This window comes from Phalacrocorax aristotelis, chromosome 12 (assembly GCF_949628215.1).
Source record: "Phalacrocorax aristotelis chromosome 12, bGulAri2.1, whole genome shotgun sequence".
NCBI classification, from domain to species: Eukaryota; Metazoa; Chordata; class Aves; order Suliformes; family Phalacrocoracidae; genus Phalacrocorax; species Phalacrocorax aristotelis.
The window spans coordinates 22,473,404-22,491,493 of record NC_134287.1 but is presented as its reverse complement, the minus strand read 5'-3'; the positions used below and the strand labels follow the sequence as shown (position 1 = coordinate 22,491,493).

Below are 18,090 nucleotides of genomic sequence, written 5' to 3'. Positions count from 1 at the left end.
AGAAAAGTGAAATAAAACACTAAGGAAATATGGGAATGAAAACGTAAGAGAAACTGCTAGAATGGAAAACGCTGCTAGACAAGAGGCTGAGCAGGGAGTTTTGTATTTATTTCAGGGAATCAGCAAGGACAAAACCCAGACCTCGATGAGTCAATCAAGATGTATTACTTCTTTCATTTTGTCAGCCTTGGAGATGAGATAATAAAAATACATCATGAATACACATAATATAACGTGCTTGAAGCCCTGCTGAGGGGGGCGGCCGCGTTACTCAAGGGAAGGGTTATGAAAAGCAAGTCGTTGGCAGCCCTGTAGGTCGAAACCCGTCGCCAGGGGTTGGCTCGGAGAGTGGGGGTACTTCAGGCTCAGATCTAAGGTGGAGGAGGGCGACCGTCGGCTGCTTTTCTGCAAAACAGGGTTAAAAAACCAGTAAGCTTGGGGGCACGTGCCGGGTGTGTAGTTTATTTTAGCTACTGAGCTTGAAGTTAAGATTTTGAGATGTTCATTATGAGTAGTGCCATTTCATTAGACCCCATTTTCCTCCAAGAAGTGGTTTAAGAAGAAGGGCTCGGGCAAGAGCGATGCCTGTTTAATGAAAGTACTACTTGAAGTGCAGCTCAAATTAGGAGAAGACGTTATTTAGGTTTATGGAAACGTTTACCTTCGGTGATGCTGACTGCGTGACCTGAGTAGTGAGCCTCTGAGAACTTTTTTAATTATGCAGATGAATTTATGTTGGAGGTGGTTAGAGGTGAAAAGTGGCTCACAAGGAAAGGGAGGAATGAAGGAACGGAGGAGGGAGTGAAGGAGCGAGGGAGGCGTGGGTGCCGGAGCGGGGCTGGCTGTACTGCAGGTCTCTCCTTCCCACGGTCAGGCAGGGACGTCGGAGAGGGCAGGGAAAGCATGCTGACTGCGATCTGCAGGCGTCTGAGGGAACCTCCTCTTGACTTGAACTTGCATTGAGGTGGGTTTGACTTCCAGGAGTGCAGGCTCTGCTCTCTGTGGGTGTCCTTACACTGCCCGAGGAACGTAACGATCCGTTATTGAATATCTGCGGTTTGCGCCGCGCCCGTACCGATATTTGCTGGGGGTTATTAACAGTTGAAAGATGCTACTGTGTTTAAGCAAGTAACAGTGAAGGGTAAAGGAGCAACTGTATTAATGAGCTATCTGTTAATTTTGATTTATTACCTTCATAACAGCTTCGCTGATACCAGAAAGGCAAGCAATAGCAGCGTCGCCTCCTTTATTTGTTCCATTTTTTCTGTCTCCTCTTACTCTCAACTTACACAGTTGCATACAGTATGATATAGTCAGGGTTTTTGTAGCGCTTCTGTCATGGCCATTTTTTGATGTTTACTTTTCCAGTGCTATTTCTTCCCTTTTCAACATACCATACTAAATACCAGTTGTAATTTGGTTACTTTAGCTTTCACGACATGTAGATTTGCACCTGTGCCTCCTCATGGCTGATGAGAAAGCAACCGTGGTAGTAACCGTAGTAATCATATTTAATGTATGTAATTTGTGGTGGAAAGGATGGTGACTATGGAAAGCTAACAGCATTTTGAAGAGCAGCTCCTTTTATTCAACAACTTAGTGCGCCACATTTAGAGTGCGAAACCAGCAGGGCCAGATTTTTGGTATTAAAAATGTGATTAAAGCAGTTGGCAGACTTTTGAGACATAGTGAATTCATTAACTCTTTTTCAAGACACCAAAAATCCTGCTGCTGAGCGCCCTGCTGCATATTTAGCTGCCAAATACTGTTAGAGGAAGGTTGTCGACCCTTCCGACCACATGAAGGCTGTTGGGTCTTTGCGTGCAGGGGATCACGTGTAAACTCGTGCTTTTTGACAACTGACTTTAAAGGTCTTCGGGCTTTTTTGGGGGTAACCTACAGAATATTGATGTTTAGCATGTTAGCCATTTTGCGGAATTCCAGCAAGCTGGGAAAGATGCGAGATCCAAACGAAATAAATGCAGTCAGTTGTAGAGATGTGCAAAAATAATGCTACAGGCATGAAAATGCGAGCAAGACACTGAAGTCAGGAAATTTTGATTTACGTTGCGCTTGATGTTTGAACGAGGATGTTATCTGTCCAAATTATACCTTTTCCCAGCTACTTATTTTGTGAGAGCGTGATCAGTGCCGCATGACGCAGGTTCAGCTGCACGCGAGTCAGCCTGTACTGAGGGCAGATAAGAACTGTAGCTTGTGAGATTGACAGCCCTTTGATCAAGCATAAATACCATAAAGGCTTTGTTAATAAATGCTGTATCTTGTTTCCCTTTCTCGGAAAGATATTTGAACAGTTTGTCAAGACGAGGATCAGAGAAGAGTACAAAGAAAAGAAAAATAAATTGTTGTTAGCCAAAGAAGAATTTAAAAAGCTCCTTGAAGAATCCAAGCTGTCGCCAAGGTATTGCATTGCCTTATGAAGATTTGTTAAGATAAGCTTTCTCGTTTAGCCTGTGCCTCTCAGCCCCGGAACGCCGTAACTCTGAACCTACTCCTTACAGCAAGCTCGTACATCCGCTGTTACAGTGCTGCGTTGAAGTCTCTTCCCTGATATTTTACAATATTTTGTTATATTACTGGGAAAGGGAGCGTACCGTTCCTCCCTCTGTTCCTTTCCCTCCCTCTGCCATTAAGAACGTGTCATGTTTTGCATAACACATTTATTTTATACGCATATAGATGGTATAATTATGGAACGCACGCGCATATATTAGCTATATGAAATCAGTGCCTTAATGTTAAATCGCATTTATATTGGCCCTGCAGGTGTAACTAGTGAAAAACTGTATTTAGGTTTAAGTTTTGATGGAAGAGAAACATAATTTAACAAAGTTAGTATTAACGCCACATCACTAAATTAAAATGAAGCGTGCAATGCCCTGGTTTATTTTTCTACATTGATTTTTAAGTAATGGATCCAAAACTGCACAATGGCGAGCGCAGGCTGAGGAGAGCACCTGCTCGTTTGTATATTATATGAAAATAAAGAGATTTATAGAAGTGTGGTTAAGCTGTTGGAACTAAGACATTACAGTTTTCCCTGCTGACGTGCGCAGGTAATTGCGCAGCACTACCTCTCTAGGCGCCCAGACGCAAACAACACGTCAGGCTCTGGAAGTCATAACTGTAAGAAGCTTTTTACAACAAAACTGAGAATAGTCTGGGCCAACGCAGCAGCCAAACGCTGGTTCCAGCAATGATGTTTTTCAGCCTGCGAGGGCAAAATTGTGCTGGCCTGCAGGGCAGGGAACACCCTGCCGCTTAGTGTTTCTGTTGAGCTGACTGTGAGACCACAGCATCAAAGAAACCCATCTACCAGCAGCAGCCTCTGGCTCGGTTTCGGTGTGCCATCCAACGCCCTGTCTGCTCTGGGACGTGCTGGAGCGGACAGTGAAACCCCCGGGCAGAGCTGCCCGCAGATTTCAATTGCATCGTGCCGGTCACTCAGAGTTACAATTAATTTTTTGCTGTTTATAGAAAAGATCAAACTAGCGTGGCGTTTCATCAGGCGTCGTGTGCTGCCGACGGCCTAAGCGCGGTTGTTTGCAATTAGACACGGGTGTGATTTTCTGCTCCGTTAGAGGCTAGTTATTGAAATACTGCCCGCAAGTACCGGCAGGCAGAGATTACAACCGCAGTAACCTGGGCCGCAGCAAATGCTGCGTCCATGATTCAAAATTCCCCCTTCCCCCCAGCTATCACCCAGATTTTTCTAAACCAAAAAAGTGGAAGCTGGCGATTGCAGGCTGCTCCGCGAGCCCAAAGCGGGGCCAGTTCTGGCATGGTCTCACCCCCCCCGTCCCGGGGGTTACCTCGTCCCGCGCCTGCCTAACCTTCCCCAGAGCACCCGTTTTTAGTGTCTGTGTGAAAAGCGAAGCAAGATCCGGGTCAGAGAGTCTGAGTGTGGGTTGGCCAAGTGGCGGCTTTAAAATGTCTCTCTTTTCTGCAGAACAACGTTTAAAGAATTTGCAGAGAAATATGGAAGAGACCAGCGGTTTCGCCTTGTTCAGAAGAAGAAGGACCAAGAGCATTTTTTCAATCAGTTCATACTTATTCTTAAAAAGAGGGACAAAGAAAACAGGATAAGGCTACGGAAAATGAGATAAAGACTCCTGAAACTGGCAATAAGTACACGAGTTGACGGTGGGACTGCAGCAAGAAGGCCAAAGGAAGGCTAAAGCGTTCGGGGTTAAACTTGCAACAGCCTGGCGAGGAGGCGCGTATCCCTGCGAAAAACGTTCTCTAAACGGAGTTTATTGAACATGTATTGAATTTGTGAAGGTTGTTCTGCAGGAATCCGAAGGATATTTTGTTCTCAAAAAAATTAATGTTTCATATTGAAGCTCTTTTTTGTATAACATCCAGAGTTTGATGCATTTCTAATTGCCATGATATGTCAATCCCTTAATTGTTTTAATTATGCAAATTACTTGTAATATACACAAATTATGAATCCAACACAGATTTGTAATTAAGCAGAAGCAGATGCCATCCGTAACAATCTCAAGATATTTTCATCATTTAGGGGAATTATCTAAAGCAATCTTTCGGCAACTTTATGCGTTAACATAAAGCGTTAGAGGTAGGGGTGGTGCGCGGGAATTCATTACCCGGTGTTCATACGTCTCTGTCCCGTTCTCTGAGTAGTAGTAACAAGGTATTAATCGTTAATCTTGGTGAAGAGTGTGAAAATCTTGGCATACGTTCCATAGGAAGAACTCTTTAAGTTCCAGAATTTGCTTTCTACTTACCGTGAATGGTGCTTCTGGGCACACGGGCGACAGCAGCACTTCTCCGTCAGAGCTCCCAGAAATAAGTTCTTTTGTAAAACCACCGCAGTATGATTTCAGTTATGTTACTGTATGTGAAAAGTCTGCATGAGATTTTTCTCATCATATTTGTATAAATAAATATTTAACTTTTTTAATTAATAAACATTTTAAGCCAATTTTCAGGGGGGTTTAAGTTTCTAAACGTTCCGAAATGCTGGGTAAGATAGCGCAGGTGTCGTGGTTTTTACTTGAGAGGTAGAAGACCGGAGAGAGCTCCTGCGGCTCGTGATTCGTACGCAAATGCTGCTGATACCAGCTGGGGTTCTGGACATATCGAGAGCAAAACGGCGGTTCTGGCTATGAAGGTAGGGTGTGGCTAGAGAAAATCAGCGCAGCTCCGCTGAGCATCGCTATATCCCTTCCTTTATGCTGAAGGAAGGACGCACCCCCCTCTGTCTGTGGTGTTATTTTCTCAGCTGACTTAATTTTTAAGTTATTACTCATTAGATTTATAGATTCCTATTTGGTAGGAGCGATTTTGATATCTTCCCCAGCTAACAGCAATTTTTCTTTAGATGCGTGCTGGATATTTTTTATAATCGAGGAAATAAAGAGTATTTTCTAACGCTCTGGAAAAATGAACTCGGAGTAATTCAAAGAAGAGTAGCTAAACCACGGTGTGTTTTAGAAAGAAGGTAGAGTTTCCAACTTCCACGTGACAAAAAAAAATGTCATTTATTTCTATGAGAGCAGGACCTGAGCCAAAGCTGCCGCTGGCGGGGGCGAGGAGACGCGTTGCCCTGTCGGAGTCACCGGGTGAAGCAGATGCTGCCGGCTTTTCGCACCGCTGCAGGCGAGGGGGGGCCTTCGGCACCGAGCGAGCTGCAGTGCCGGCCGGTAGATGCAACCTGATTTTACGTGGCTGATGAGGCTTGTGATAGCCGCTCACTCACAGCGTTACTTGACTGTTTTCACGTCACTGGAAGAGCCTGCTTTGCTCCCACCACTGTGTGACTCAGGAGCCCGGCGTCAACCCTGTAGAGACAAAGGCCGCTCACTTGCACGGGTGGTAGGACGAGGCAGCGGTGACCCGGGAAAAAGATGTAGGTCTTTCAGTAGATCTGAAGACAGACTTCGTAGGGGTTTTCACAAGGGTTTGCAAATTTTCCTGTTTAAAAAAAAAAAGAAAAAAAGAAAGGTGCAGAAGAACATTGAGACCTTGCTTTTATGACTGAAAGCTCTTCTGTTTCAGTGGCTTGTACCCCTTGTGTTGTTCTAAATGTACGTGCATATCTAGTCCCTATACTGCCATCCCTTATTTCAAGTATGAATAAAATGGGGTATTAATATTTTGGGGCTTCTCCTTGATTTTAGCATTTCCTGGCAATGCCAGAAATCCTCGCCACGATGTAAGTACAATAGTGAACGGATAAATCTGTTGGATTTCCTTCTGAAATTCTGTGAAACGCAAGAGGCCGTCAGTGCCGGTGGTGGTCCATATTTGTTAGAAAGCTTCCAAGTTCAGCTCAGTTTTCTTACCTTTAAAATCAAGGAATATTAAAATAAATGCAGCTAGCCCCGTGGTACAACAGAAGGAAATGTGTATATTAAGGCACATTATAGTGCAAAATACCGACGGTGGTCAAGGTAAAATACATTCCGAGAAGCGTGTCAAGGTTGCGGAAGCGTGTGATCTCGTCCCAGGTAGTATTTGTATGGCCTATTCATTTCTCAATGCCCTTAACAAATCCTAATCTCACTTCAGGTGCCTCAGATTAAAACGTTCCCCTCTCGTTACTTATACGTAAGAAAAATGACCGCTTTTCATCGTTCATCAGAACTCCTCTGAGGAAGGCAGAGCCTTCCTCCACATTGCCCTCTCCTATTCTTCTACAGAAATACTTCTGCTGAGCTGAGAGAGAGAGCTGGGTAACGTTAAGAAACAACAAAACCACTTCAGATTTTAACTCAAATCGCAGAGCGCCTTGTTAGGGATGCCACATTTATTCCTTCTGGGGATAGCTGGTAGCGGAGGTGCTGCTCCTCGTCTGGATTTGATGCCTCCCCCGCCTCGCCAGCGCGGCCGGTGCCGGGGTGGGCGCGAGCGAGACCCCCCCCGCGCTCACGGGGACGCGGTTTGCCGAAAGGAGGCAGGGCTTAGAAAATTAAACCGCTTTTGCATATCCTGTATATAATGTAGAAAACTCAAAAGGAGTTGAGGGGAACCATTACATCCCCTTTATTCACACGCCACTTTCACCACGTATAGGAATTGTCAAAATACATGCATTAGCGTTGTGAATATAAATGAATTCGCGTTCTTGTCTAATGTGTCAAAGAACCCCCTTCTATCGCAACTTTTTTAGTCCAGTCCGAGGTGAATGTAGCTGCTTTTTGCTTTACCAAGTTATCCTTTGGGTTGGGATAGTATATAACGCATAATAGCCATTAATAGTCTCATTCTAATGATTATTGTTTAAAATCATACTACCGTAATAAAATGGAACCGCTCTACAGTCAGGAAGGCCTCGAAGGTTGCAAGTGCCTTCGATGTGTCGCAAAGCTCAGCACACGGGCCGGCTCCAGGTCCATGCATTTGTCCTGCGGATGGTCGGGCAAGGCTGGTTTTGTCGAGGTTAGAGGTGAGGTTGGTCTGGCCTCCAGGCGTTGAAAAATGAGGCTATTCCTGACGCCAAATCCAGCAACTCTTGGAGAAAAGGAGGCCTGGTGCTTGGCTGGGTTGGGTTTCCCCAGGGACCACCTGCGAGGGAGGGGCAGGAGACCTCCGCGCTGCCGCAGCCTGTCACGGGGGCGACAGTTTGGAAATTGCACAAGAATGATGGCCACAAACGTGCCACCGTCGCACATTAATGGCATATAGTGCGTGCCAGGAAGCTACAGCCGCGTACGGCCAGGGGAGATCACCTACGGAGTCATCCACAGCTCGCTCACGGAGCACACGCGGAGCTTTGAGCTTCCTCAAGAAACTCTGAGAAGGGGTAAGCTCCATTAAATGGTCAGAGTTGGTTGTTTTTCTCAGGAATTACAATTTTTCCAGAATTAGGTATTTCTTTTCTGCAATGTAACTAAATTGTCGTAAGCTGGGATGCACGCTTCCGGGCACCTTACCCAAGATACAGCAAGGACAGACAAACAGGCCTCCCCACCGTCATCGAAAGTACTTCTGAACGGAGCTTACCTGTGCGAGGCGCTGGGGAGGCAGCCGGACCGGGGCAGCCCCATCACTAGAGGACACCAGGGAGAAGAGGAGATGCTAACGTGAGAGGAGACTAGGAAAAAAACCCTAGAAGCCTCAGACCTTGTTTGCCCAGTGCAGTTAAGTCTAGAAAGGGAGATGGTTATTCTGCACGAGCACGCTAGGAGGGGATAAGCATAGTGAGAGATGGCATTTACTAAACCTGAACAACTCCACGAGAACAAATCAGAATAAACTGATTTTCTTGAATTAGTTAATTTCCAGGACTCTCTTTTTACCTTCTAAAATGAGGCCACTCTTCCATTTATCTGGGTAACCAAGAGGAAAATCGAATTACTCCTGATTTGAGTAACCCACTGAATTTTTTTTCTAGGGTGGTTTCAAGGGTGGATGGTGACTAGATTGTTCAAATTATTGTGCTACAAGTTTTGTTCATCTTCAGCTCTCCAGGAATCCCTTGTTTCCTAGTACCTGTCCCGTTAAAACAGGTGAAATCCAGCTTTTAAGCCCCAGGATCACCTGAGGGGGAGTCGTTCATCCCAGGTCCCTGCCCCGATGCAGGGGTGGGAGGCTGCTGGGGCCATGCTCCCTCCCACCTTCCCCTGACCCAGCACAGTTGTTCTAACCCTGGTTTATTGAGGACGACGTGATCACCCCTCTACCAAGGGCTCTCCAACTCACACAGGCGGCGTTTTTGACAAGAAACACTCAAACCGCACGCCCAGCCTTCCACAGCTATGCGCATCTCTTAGGCTGGAGGTAAGTACCGAGCCTGATCCCGTGAGGGCTTAGGCTTACCTGCAGCCTTTTCTCAGCTGCTGGGCTCAGGTGGGTCCGACCTGCCCTGCCCCGGTCACAGCCCCGGCTTGGAACCACCTGGGCTGGGGCTGGGCGGGAGGAGCTGGGCTGGGGCTAGTGGTGGGGGTGTGCTGGGCTCCTTCCGAGCCTGTGATGAGCAGTGATGGTCTGGCTGTTGAAAGGAGAAAAAGATGGAATTGTACTGGGTTTCTGAAAATGAAAAAGGAGGGGGATTGTTTGAGAGGCTTTCCCTTTTTTTTTTTTTTTAGGTTAGAAAACAAAAACTGTGGAATGACCCTAAGCAGTTCTAAAGGAGCCAATGAAACCGTGTAACAGCCTTGAATTTGCTATTTCTACGGGGGGGGGGAAGAAAAATACCTCAAACAGAATCTTCAACAAGGTTTTTAATAAGTGTCGTCTTTCTTTGTCATACAAAGAAGAAAACCTTTGCTATGTTTGAAATCACCAAGAAAATGAAACGCAAACAGCAGCAGAGCCCCAGCCTGCTGCAGCAGCAAGGGACAGCCCTGAAAATGAGTTAGGGAACGTGGGCGGCAAGAATGAGCTAAAGCACCCTCAGAAGCTGCTACTGTTGGTGAAATTTTCAGTATATTGGCTTTCTTAGGATCAGAAAAATCTCTTATCAAAGCTAAAAGATTTTGATCCTGTAGCATTTGTTCAACGTCGCTGTATTTCAGTAAATCAGATCCTGGTCTGCTTTGTTGAAAGAGTTACGGAAATTAAACTTGAAATATTTGAGGGTTAAAACCCCCCCCGACACCCTGTTCCTCTAACCCAGCCCCTGTGCCCAGCAGCCTCAGCTGTGTGTAATCCCTCCTGGCAGGTGTTTGGCTATTTTGGTTCTCTAAACCTGCAGAAGCAGAGATTTCAGAGGTCCCCAGGTGGTTCATTCCCCAGTCTCGCTGCTCCTGGTAGGAAGGGTTATCCCCCTCCCACGTGAACTTCTCTTGCTGCAGTTTAAGTCTGTTGTGTCTTGACCCGCATGGGCATGGAAAGCGAGGTACGTACTTTTTATTTTGCCTGGAAACTTGATACACTTGAAACACTTGAGCCTCTTCTCTGAGCAATGCCCAGCAATGACGTGGGACAAGGAAAGCAGCCAGATCGCGCCTCGGGGCTGCTCTCGCTCCGTCGTTCACCGGGAGATGATCATCTGCAAACTGGTCGTGTTGCTTCTTGTTGGAGTCTCCAGCCGCTCTCTGCCTTCCTTCGGTTGCTCCACGATTTCGTATCTGTGTTGGACTTGCTGTTCTTTTGCTCAGGTAAGTGCCTTGGGGTTTTGGGTTGTCTGCCCTTTCTTGATTTTCAAGTTGGAAAAAAAAAAAGCCCAAAACATTACAAAGCATGTAACGGTTTTCAGTTCAACCAACAGCCTAGCGAGAACAGCCCGAAACCTCAAAAAAAAACCCATAGCCAGAACAGGACGTGTACAGCAGATACATTTATAAGTTGGTTGGGTCACTGGGAAACCACTCGAGGAAGAAGGATGAATTTTTGCTGACCACAGGGTGCATATCCAGGTGGGGCTCTGGTTTTGCCTCCCCTGTGAATGAAATGCTAAAAATTAAGGAAGAAGTTGTAGTTTAAAACCAAGTTGACGTGAAATGGATTGCCAAAGGCTCGAGCTTGTTGCACGTTAACTTCACGTGTTGATAAAATACTGATGACTTAGCCTGAACAGTGCTGTTTCAAGAGTAATTTGTTTACATCCTTAGCAGGATTCTATTTGGCAAAAAATGAGATAAATAGTAGAAAAAAACAAAGGTGATAATCTTACAGGGTTGGGGGTTTTGGGGTTGGTTTTTTTTTTTGTGTTGTATTTTTTTTAGGAAAAATGAAGAATACTTAGTGAATAAATTCTGAACAATGCAGGCAAAGTGAAAATATACAAAAGTCTGTTGATGGTAGGTTTTTAGGGTTTTGACTTTTTGTGATTTTCTCTGCTGTTTGGCCTCCTAACAAGGCTACAGATTTTGGGGTAGATATTCAGTAGTTCAGCAACAGTTAAAGTCATTTTGTTTCCCTTTCCGAAGTAGTTTGTGGCGCTTTTTTTTTTTTTTTTTTTTTTTTTAAACTTAGTTCTTCCTATTTTGATTTCTTCACTTGGGTTTACTTTGGTAAATATTACTTTCATCCCATTCCTCTGGGAACTAGTTTTTATATTGCTGTGATCATTGTTGGGAGAGCTAATCTCTAGCATAAATGAAGAGAAGTCAAAGAAATGAAAACAAATGATGGCGATGCTCCCAAGAGACTAGGAATTTACTTTTCTAGATTCACCGCAAGATGCTTTGGGTTTGCTTCTGTGAGCAATTTAACTTGATTTATCCTTCCAACCGTCAATGAAATATCTATATATTGTATTTCTTCAGCGGTGGCTGTGACACCCAGAATTGTTGCCTCTCCGCATGCTTTTCATAATGAATACACTTCTGGCAAGTTTGCTTGTGTCGGAGCTGTTTTGTACCCAGACAGTTTTTCATGGCTTTCTTCCATTTACTTGTCTTGAGGTTGTTGTAGTTAATAATGTCTTCGCATTGGGAAGGAAAACAGGGCAGCAACTAGAAATGCAGAAAACATGTTTCCTCTCAGAAAGGGGGGCTGAGTTTCGCCCCTTTCTGCCAAGAGGGACCTGACGCCGATTTAGGGTGTTTAGCTTTCGAAGAGTTTGTGAAAAGGTACCTTGAGATGCTAAACCGGACACCCAGTCTCTCCCCTGACTGAATGCTTCCTAGTCTGTCAAAATTGCTATAAATTGGACTTTTTTTCCTCAAGCATCCTCCACTGGGAGTGGTGGAGGGAGATATTAATGCAAAACCATGCAGATGTCTATCTGGCGTTTTGGTGTGCGTTAACCTGGTTTTCCAAGATACAAGGTCAAATGTGTAGCTGTGGAAATGAGATAGGTGGATGTATGAAAATGCGCTGGGACCCCAGCTTGTGAGGGTCAGCACATGGGCCGCTGCAGTCGCTGGCTTGGCCGAACATACTGACATTGAGAACAGTCGGTTTAAGTTTTTCTAAGCATCCAAATCTCCTAATAACTGATAACCTTAAACTAATTCCTAGATAAAGGATTTTGTTGAGGCTTCTGCTGGCATCAGCAGAGTCAGGCTTCACCTCGTGGGTCATAAATGCTTAAATTTGGAGATTTGGAAAATAGCAAAGAAAGCAGGGACTTTGGCCTTCACTTCTCAGCTCTTTCCTGTTCTCCTCCGTCCCTGCAGAGACACCCAGTGCCTCCCCCGACTTTAATCCTTTCATGCTGACAATATCATTTTTTATCTAATTTCCAGTCCAAATTCAACCATAGGAAACACGTAACAATTGTTCTTTTCCCTCCTCCAGCGGTCGTTTGCCTGGCATGTTGGTAGGAAGTGCCCCTGCCCTGCCATCACTCACTGAGTAAGGCGGATTTCTTCCAGCCTCTCAGGTTAGACACTCATTTTTGCAACTGTCTCTCAGCTCTCCTTTGTGCCTGCCGCAGTTCATGGCTATGGAGGTTTTTTTTCAGTGTTCACAGCAAAACACGATAATTGGATGCAGTAACCGTACAGCTATAGGGTAAATTTAAGTATTTCGTCTTTCGACTTGATGATCGCCTTTGTTTTAGCACAAGTTCATCCCCAGGTGCCTGAGCTCATGTTCCTCATTATTAAATATTTCCCATTGCTGCTCATCCTACCGCCAGTTCCCAGTCTCTGCCATTTTGGCCTCCTAAGTCTGAGTCCGGCTCGTTAGCGGTGAGCTGGTGGAGGTCATGCAAAGCCTCGGCGGCGATGCCCTGTAGCCCCAGAGCTTCTCCTGCAGCACATCTTCCTCCTCTTCCCCCCGCTCCTGCGCTAACCCCCAACACCGCTGTCTCTGCTGGCCGCTGCCGCCGTGGCGTCCTGCTCAGAAGCTCTTCTGAAGCCCAGATGCATCACATGGGCTGCCTTCGCCTACAAATTGCCTAAAATATCAGTGCTCTGCCCCGCTTCGGTCGGAGAGCCGTGAGCTGCTCCGCTCGGCTCGCTTTCCACCCTCCTTGTGCCTGTCGTTTCTCCCCGCTAGAGACGTTTGGACTGTGATCGTGCAAGGAGTGTTTGGGTTTGCTTACAACCCATTTCCGATCTATTGTATTTCCGTGCTCAGGTGTTCAGCAGCGTTTGTCTTTGGGGAGGAAAATGATGGATTATTTTTTTTTAAACAACAGTTAGACAGCTGCTCCTGTCCTCTCGTCTTCGCTGAAGATCACAACACCATCCCCCTTTTATTCTCTCTGTTTATAAAACTGGATAATTTGCCAGTATTTAATTCTGAAAAAGCTTTTCAAGATACAGATCACAATGTCTTCTGTAGTTGATTTTTTTTTTTTTGAGTTGGCTTCTGATTAAAAAAAAATAAGATACAGCTTTCTTTGCTGATCCAGCTTTTTTTTTTTTAATTTATTTGCAGGCTCTGAACACTCCCCCATCTTTGTGAACTTGTTTATCTAGAGAGAAAAAAGCCTGTCCTTGTGAGTTCTCACTCTGGCTTGAGGTGCAAATTTCAGGCGTCTTTTCAATTGAACCAAAGAGTCTCTAGTTCTGCTTTACATACAAGTTGCTGCGCTGTAAGGACTAGTCTGTGTCTTTCTAAATTAATTTTTCCACATTTACCTCTTGGAATCTGTTTTTCTTTAGCCGTCATTGACTTTGAACCAAACCACTTTGGGATTAACCAATCAAAATTGCTTGGTTTTTTCCCCTTATATGAAACTGGCTCTTTGACATGATTCCCAGCGTTTATCAAACCTATTCTTAACATGATGTCTTCTTTCTTAGTAATTTTTGTTATGCATGTGGCTAGAGCAGCTCTCCTGTGAGATCCTCTCTGTTGTCGCTTTCATGGCAGAGCGCAATTGTGGTGAGATTTAAATTCCAATATTGTCCTTCCCGACGTGAGAACCTCCACTGACTCTTCCTCAAACTTCTCCTGCAGCGTCTCCTCCTCAAATATATAAAACCAAATAAAAGAACTCCAAGGAGCACTTGCTGTAGGGTACAGTCTTCACCACCTTCCCCCAACTGTGTGAGCAGCGTAAACTCCTACCGATACTAAATCACACCTTCACTGCCCAAAAAGCAGCGGAGCGACTCGACAAGGAAGGCCGAAGGAGAGAGGAGCGTTAGGAAATCCCGGGCAGCCCCGCACCGTGCCGGGCGCAGCGGTCTGGAAGGCAAGCTGCAAGCGTGATGTTGCCGTGTTCCTAGATCAGGCTTTACCTGATGAAGCAAAATGTCTTTTTAATGTATTTCTCCTTCTCCTACTTTGAAGAGAAAAGCTTTTCCCTGGCATCACAGGGAAGCAGTGTTTCAGCTTGGAACAAGCACTGCATGAAAAACAAGAATATATTTAACTTTAAAGAGCATTTTTAATAAAGACCTTCTACATCTGAAAAGGCTGTGATTCTGAGCACAGTAGGCTGAGACTTTCAAGGCCTGTCTTTTGTTTGTATTAAAAATAATTTTCCATAAGATGTGATATTCTTCCTCCTCGAAGAATAAAATATTGATTTAATAATTCAGACGTAGCCAACTGGAGGTTGGTGTGTAACCTGCATAGCTCTCCTTACAAATTGCAACAGTATGTTTTTATTTTTAAACAAAAGCCGCTAATGTTTTGTCAAGAATATTCAGAGCAGCAGTAACGTTACCAAGCGGGGGAGATCCTCTTCCCTGCGCCGCCTCATCATGCTTTTGAGGGTGAAGAGTGTGCTTGGAGCGGGGTGACGGGCACGAAGAGGGGGAGCAGGCTGTGCCAGAGCTCAGCCGTGGTTAGAGGAAGCGTGTTTGGATGTTTTGCCTAGGAAGGCCGTAAAACAGCAAAACCAGACACTTTAGAAGAGCTGGAGCAATGCTGACGAGCTGGGTTTGGCAGCACAATGTGCAATGGTTCTTCTTTCCACTCTGTTGCCATTTAGTACTTATAATCCTAAAGGAGATTAAAGGTGTTTAATTCATTCCTAAGTTTTTGTAAGTGGCCTAAGGTGAAATTCAGGCCTTAATTAAAATGTATTATTTACAGACCACTGGAGAGTGCTCTCTTCTCTTCCGTTTCCTCATCTAATACCTTCTAGAGGGACTTTTTGATTTCATTCCCGGTCCCGCTCAGCCCTGAGGAGCGGCACGGCATACGATGCTGACGCGCGTCGCAGCTAAAACCAGCAAGACGTGATGATGGGCAACACCCGGGAGGAAGCACCTCTGTTCTGGAGTTGCGTGTGACTCTCTGCTGGAGGGCGGCAGTGCCAAAACGGTGTTACTGCGTTAGGGGAGGGAGGGTCGGTCAGCGCTGGTGGCCATCCAGGCTGGGTGTGCAGCTGAGGAAACCCCTCCTGCCCACCGCCTCCAGCAAACAGCTTTCCTGGGCAGGACGAGCTGCTCTGGGAGGTCCCTCCTGTCCTCCTCGGACCAGTGAGAAGCTGAAAGGTAGGTCAGCTACCCGAACACCTTCTCTTGGATCTTATTCTTCTTTTTGAGTGTATCACTGCATCTTTGGAACCTGGCCATCCCTGCATCCCCCTCTGAGAAGCAGTAGAGGAGGGGAAAAACATCCTGAAAAAGCACATTCACTATGTGGTTTGCTCTGTGTTTAATTAACTTGGAGTAGTGGGGGCCGTTGTCGCTTGTCATCTGCAGCACCAGTCTCTTGGGGTGGGATCCTGTCTTATGAGAGATCCCTATGGTGCTTAATTCTTGCAAGTTGTAAATTCCTCTCTTTTCCCTATCAGAAAAGCCTCAGGTTTCATGAGTATCTGGCCTCCTTACAGGAGGGATGAAATAATTTTCAGCACTGAAACATCCTCATTCTTCAAGACCTAATATATAATCACCTGGTAACTCCAAAGATGCACAGCTGAATGCAGCACAGATAACAACGATGCTGTAATCAGTCCACATTTGTCCTGGAGATTTTTTTGGGAGAACCTACTTCCCAGGCAGCCCGTGTGCTTCGTGCTGAGTTGGGGAACAGCCCAAGAGGAGCCTCACGAGGCTTTATCTGGTATCTGGGCAACACAGCTGCCTGCGGCTGGCACGTGTGCCTCCGTGGGTCACGGACACCTGGTGTCTGCAAAAATGGTACAAAGCACAAGCCCTCACCCTCTGCTGCTTCTCAAGGCGGAGGTTTACATTGGGTATTAGGGACAATTTCTTCACTGAAAGTATTGTCAAGCGCTGGAACAGGCTGCCCAGGGAATGGTTGAGTCGCCATCCCTGGAGATATTTAAAAGACGTGTAGACGTGGCGCTTGGGGATGTGGTTAGTGGTGGACTTGGCAGTGCTGGGTTAACGGTTGGACTTGATGGAAAAGACCTTTAAGATCAACCTAAATGATTCTGTTATTCTAAGCAGACGTTGTTCTCAGCCGTGGCAATCTCCCTGGATTATTCTGGCCTCAAAGCAGTCACATGTAAGTGATGCTGTAGCTTTTTCCCCCGAGGTGACTTCCCATCCGTGCCGTTGTCCCGATGAGCCCCGGGGGCGGTGGCGGCTCAGGCCTGAGGGCGACGTGGGAGAGGGCTGCCTTGCATTTTCCTTCGCAAGGCAACAGGGGTGCTCAGCGTGTCTGAATTCTCCGCTGAGCCTTTCCGCCGACTCCCTTGTGGCTTTGCAGTGGGATCTGCGTACGCGGAGCACGGCTCCGAGCTGCGAAACGCCCAGCAGCCTGTGTGCAGGGGAGGTTATATTCTGAGCCCCTTGCACGTGGAGAGCCGAGGTCAGGCTGCTGCCGCCTGCAGCCGCCGCCGGGCTTCTCTCACATACCCACCGCAGCAACTTAATGCCGGTGACCTGAAAGTAAAGTTAATTTCTTTGTATTGGAATCACTTAGGCGGGAATTCGTTGAGTGAGTAATAAATTGCTGTTGTTGATGAGCAATGAAAGGTCTCCGTAAAGCAGAACTGATCGTCTCTGTGCTTCTGACATTTCGAGCAGACAAGAACAGCTGAAGCGCTGACGGGGGCTTTGGCTTTTCACAGGGAAGAGTTATGGGTGGCAGATGCACTCAACGGGTAATACTTTCGTCAGTGCCAATTTGCACCAATATTGGCTAATTAAAAATTACTAAATCTTTCAAATCTCTGCCATCTCTTTATGTTGCTAAAGTCGCCGCAGTTACTATGAATGAAGAGAGTTTCTAGCATGTCAACTTTCGAAATTGTTACACCAAAATCTTTATTGCCCTCGGTTGCTTTGGAAAAAGAACATGTACTGCTTTATACTTAAAGCATCTGCTTTAGGCAATTAAAAAAAAAAAAAATCTATTTTGGCTTTTTAATTTAAAATAAAATGCAAGCTACTAATTTCCCCTTGTGCAAAGGTGGTGGGGCTGCTCCTATGATGTGTTGTAGGAGTGATCCACACGGCTGTGCCTCGACGTGCACGGTGCAGGTAAGGGCATGCGTTGGCCTGGCGTGAAGCTGCCGTGTGTCACAGCGTCGAGGTAGAATAAGTTTTTAACTGCTGAGGATCTCAAAGGCGGTGCCGACGTTGGGTGTCATTCATACACCTGATTTACAGCAACGCATTTAGTTGCGGGTAGGGAGATGTTAAAAGGAAAAGCGAGCACCTGCGCCGCTCTCTTGACTGTGTAGACTTCACGAGTTTCACAGCGTGACTCCAGAGCCATGCGGTAAAAGAACAACCTCTCTGGGGACCCGTGATCTTCAGGAGCACGGCCTCGGCTCTTTCCAGAATACCTGTTGCTCGGACAGCCTTCAGAGCTGCCCCAAGGCTATCCAGTACAGAATATTTCCACTAAAAGAAGGGGCTGCTCTTTACAGCCAGGGTCTGCAGCCTCGGCTGTGCCCCGCCGCGCTCATCACGGGGTCACCTGCACCCCGAGTGTGGAGTTTTGTGTTCGTTGTTCTCCAAAGTGAAGATTGGGAAGAGAAAAGGCAACTTTTTCCTCTCCATTTTGCTGGTCTCTTTAAGTATTCTGTACTTGTCCTCTATGAGAAGAAAAGTTTTGCCACAGGAGAGAGACTAGGGAAAAACAAAACAAAAACCCCGTAAGATTGTTTACTTTATATGCTGGGAATTATAATACAAATTATGCAGAATGCCAAAAGTAAGCTGAAGTGCATTCAGGAGAAGGAATCGTGGGTTTACAGCCCAGTGCTGATTTATTCATCCCAGTGCCGGTGGCTGCCGCCGCCACTCATCACAAACCCAGGTGGTTCTGTCGCGGCAGGCTCCCACCGCTCCTCCTGAGCTGGTCACACGTCTGTTCCTCGGG

At 46.1% G+C, this 18,090-nt stretch overlaps 1 protein-coding gene across 2 annotated transcripts in view; it reads left to right on the top strand.

Moving 5' to 3' along the window:
* TCERG1L (transcription elongation regulator 1 like) overlaps positions 1-4,969 on the top strand; it is a 153,958-nt gene extending 148,989 nt beyond the window's left edge. For both annotated transcript variants that reach the window (XM_075107863.1, XM_075107862.1), the window contains 2 exons: positions 2,304-2,422; positions 3,971-4,969. In XM_075107863.1, coding sequence (XP_074963964.1) covers positions 2,304-2,422; positions 3,971-4,127 — 276 coding nt within the window. In that variant the 3' untranslated portion in view covers positions 4,128-4,969. The remainder of the gene's footprint in view (positions 1-2,303; positions 2,423-3,970) is intronic.
* The last annotated feature ends 13,121 nt before the right edge of the window (positions 4,970-18,090 follow it).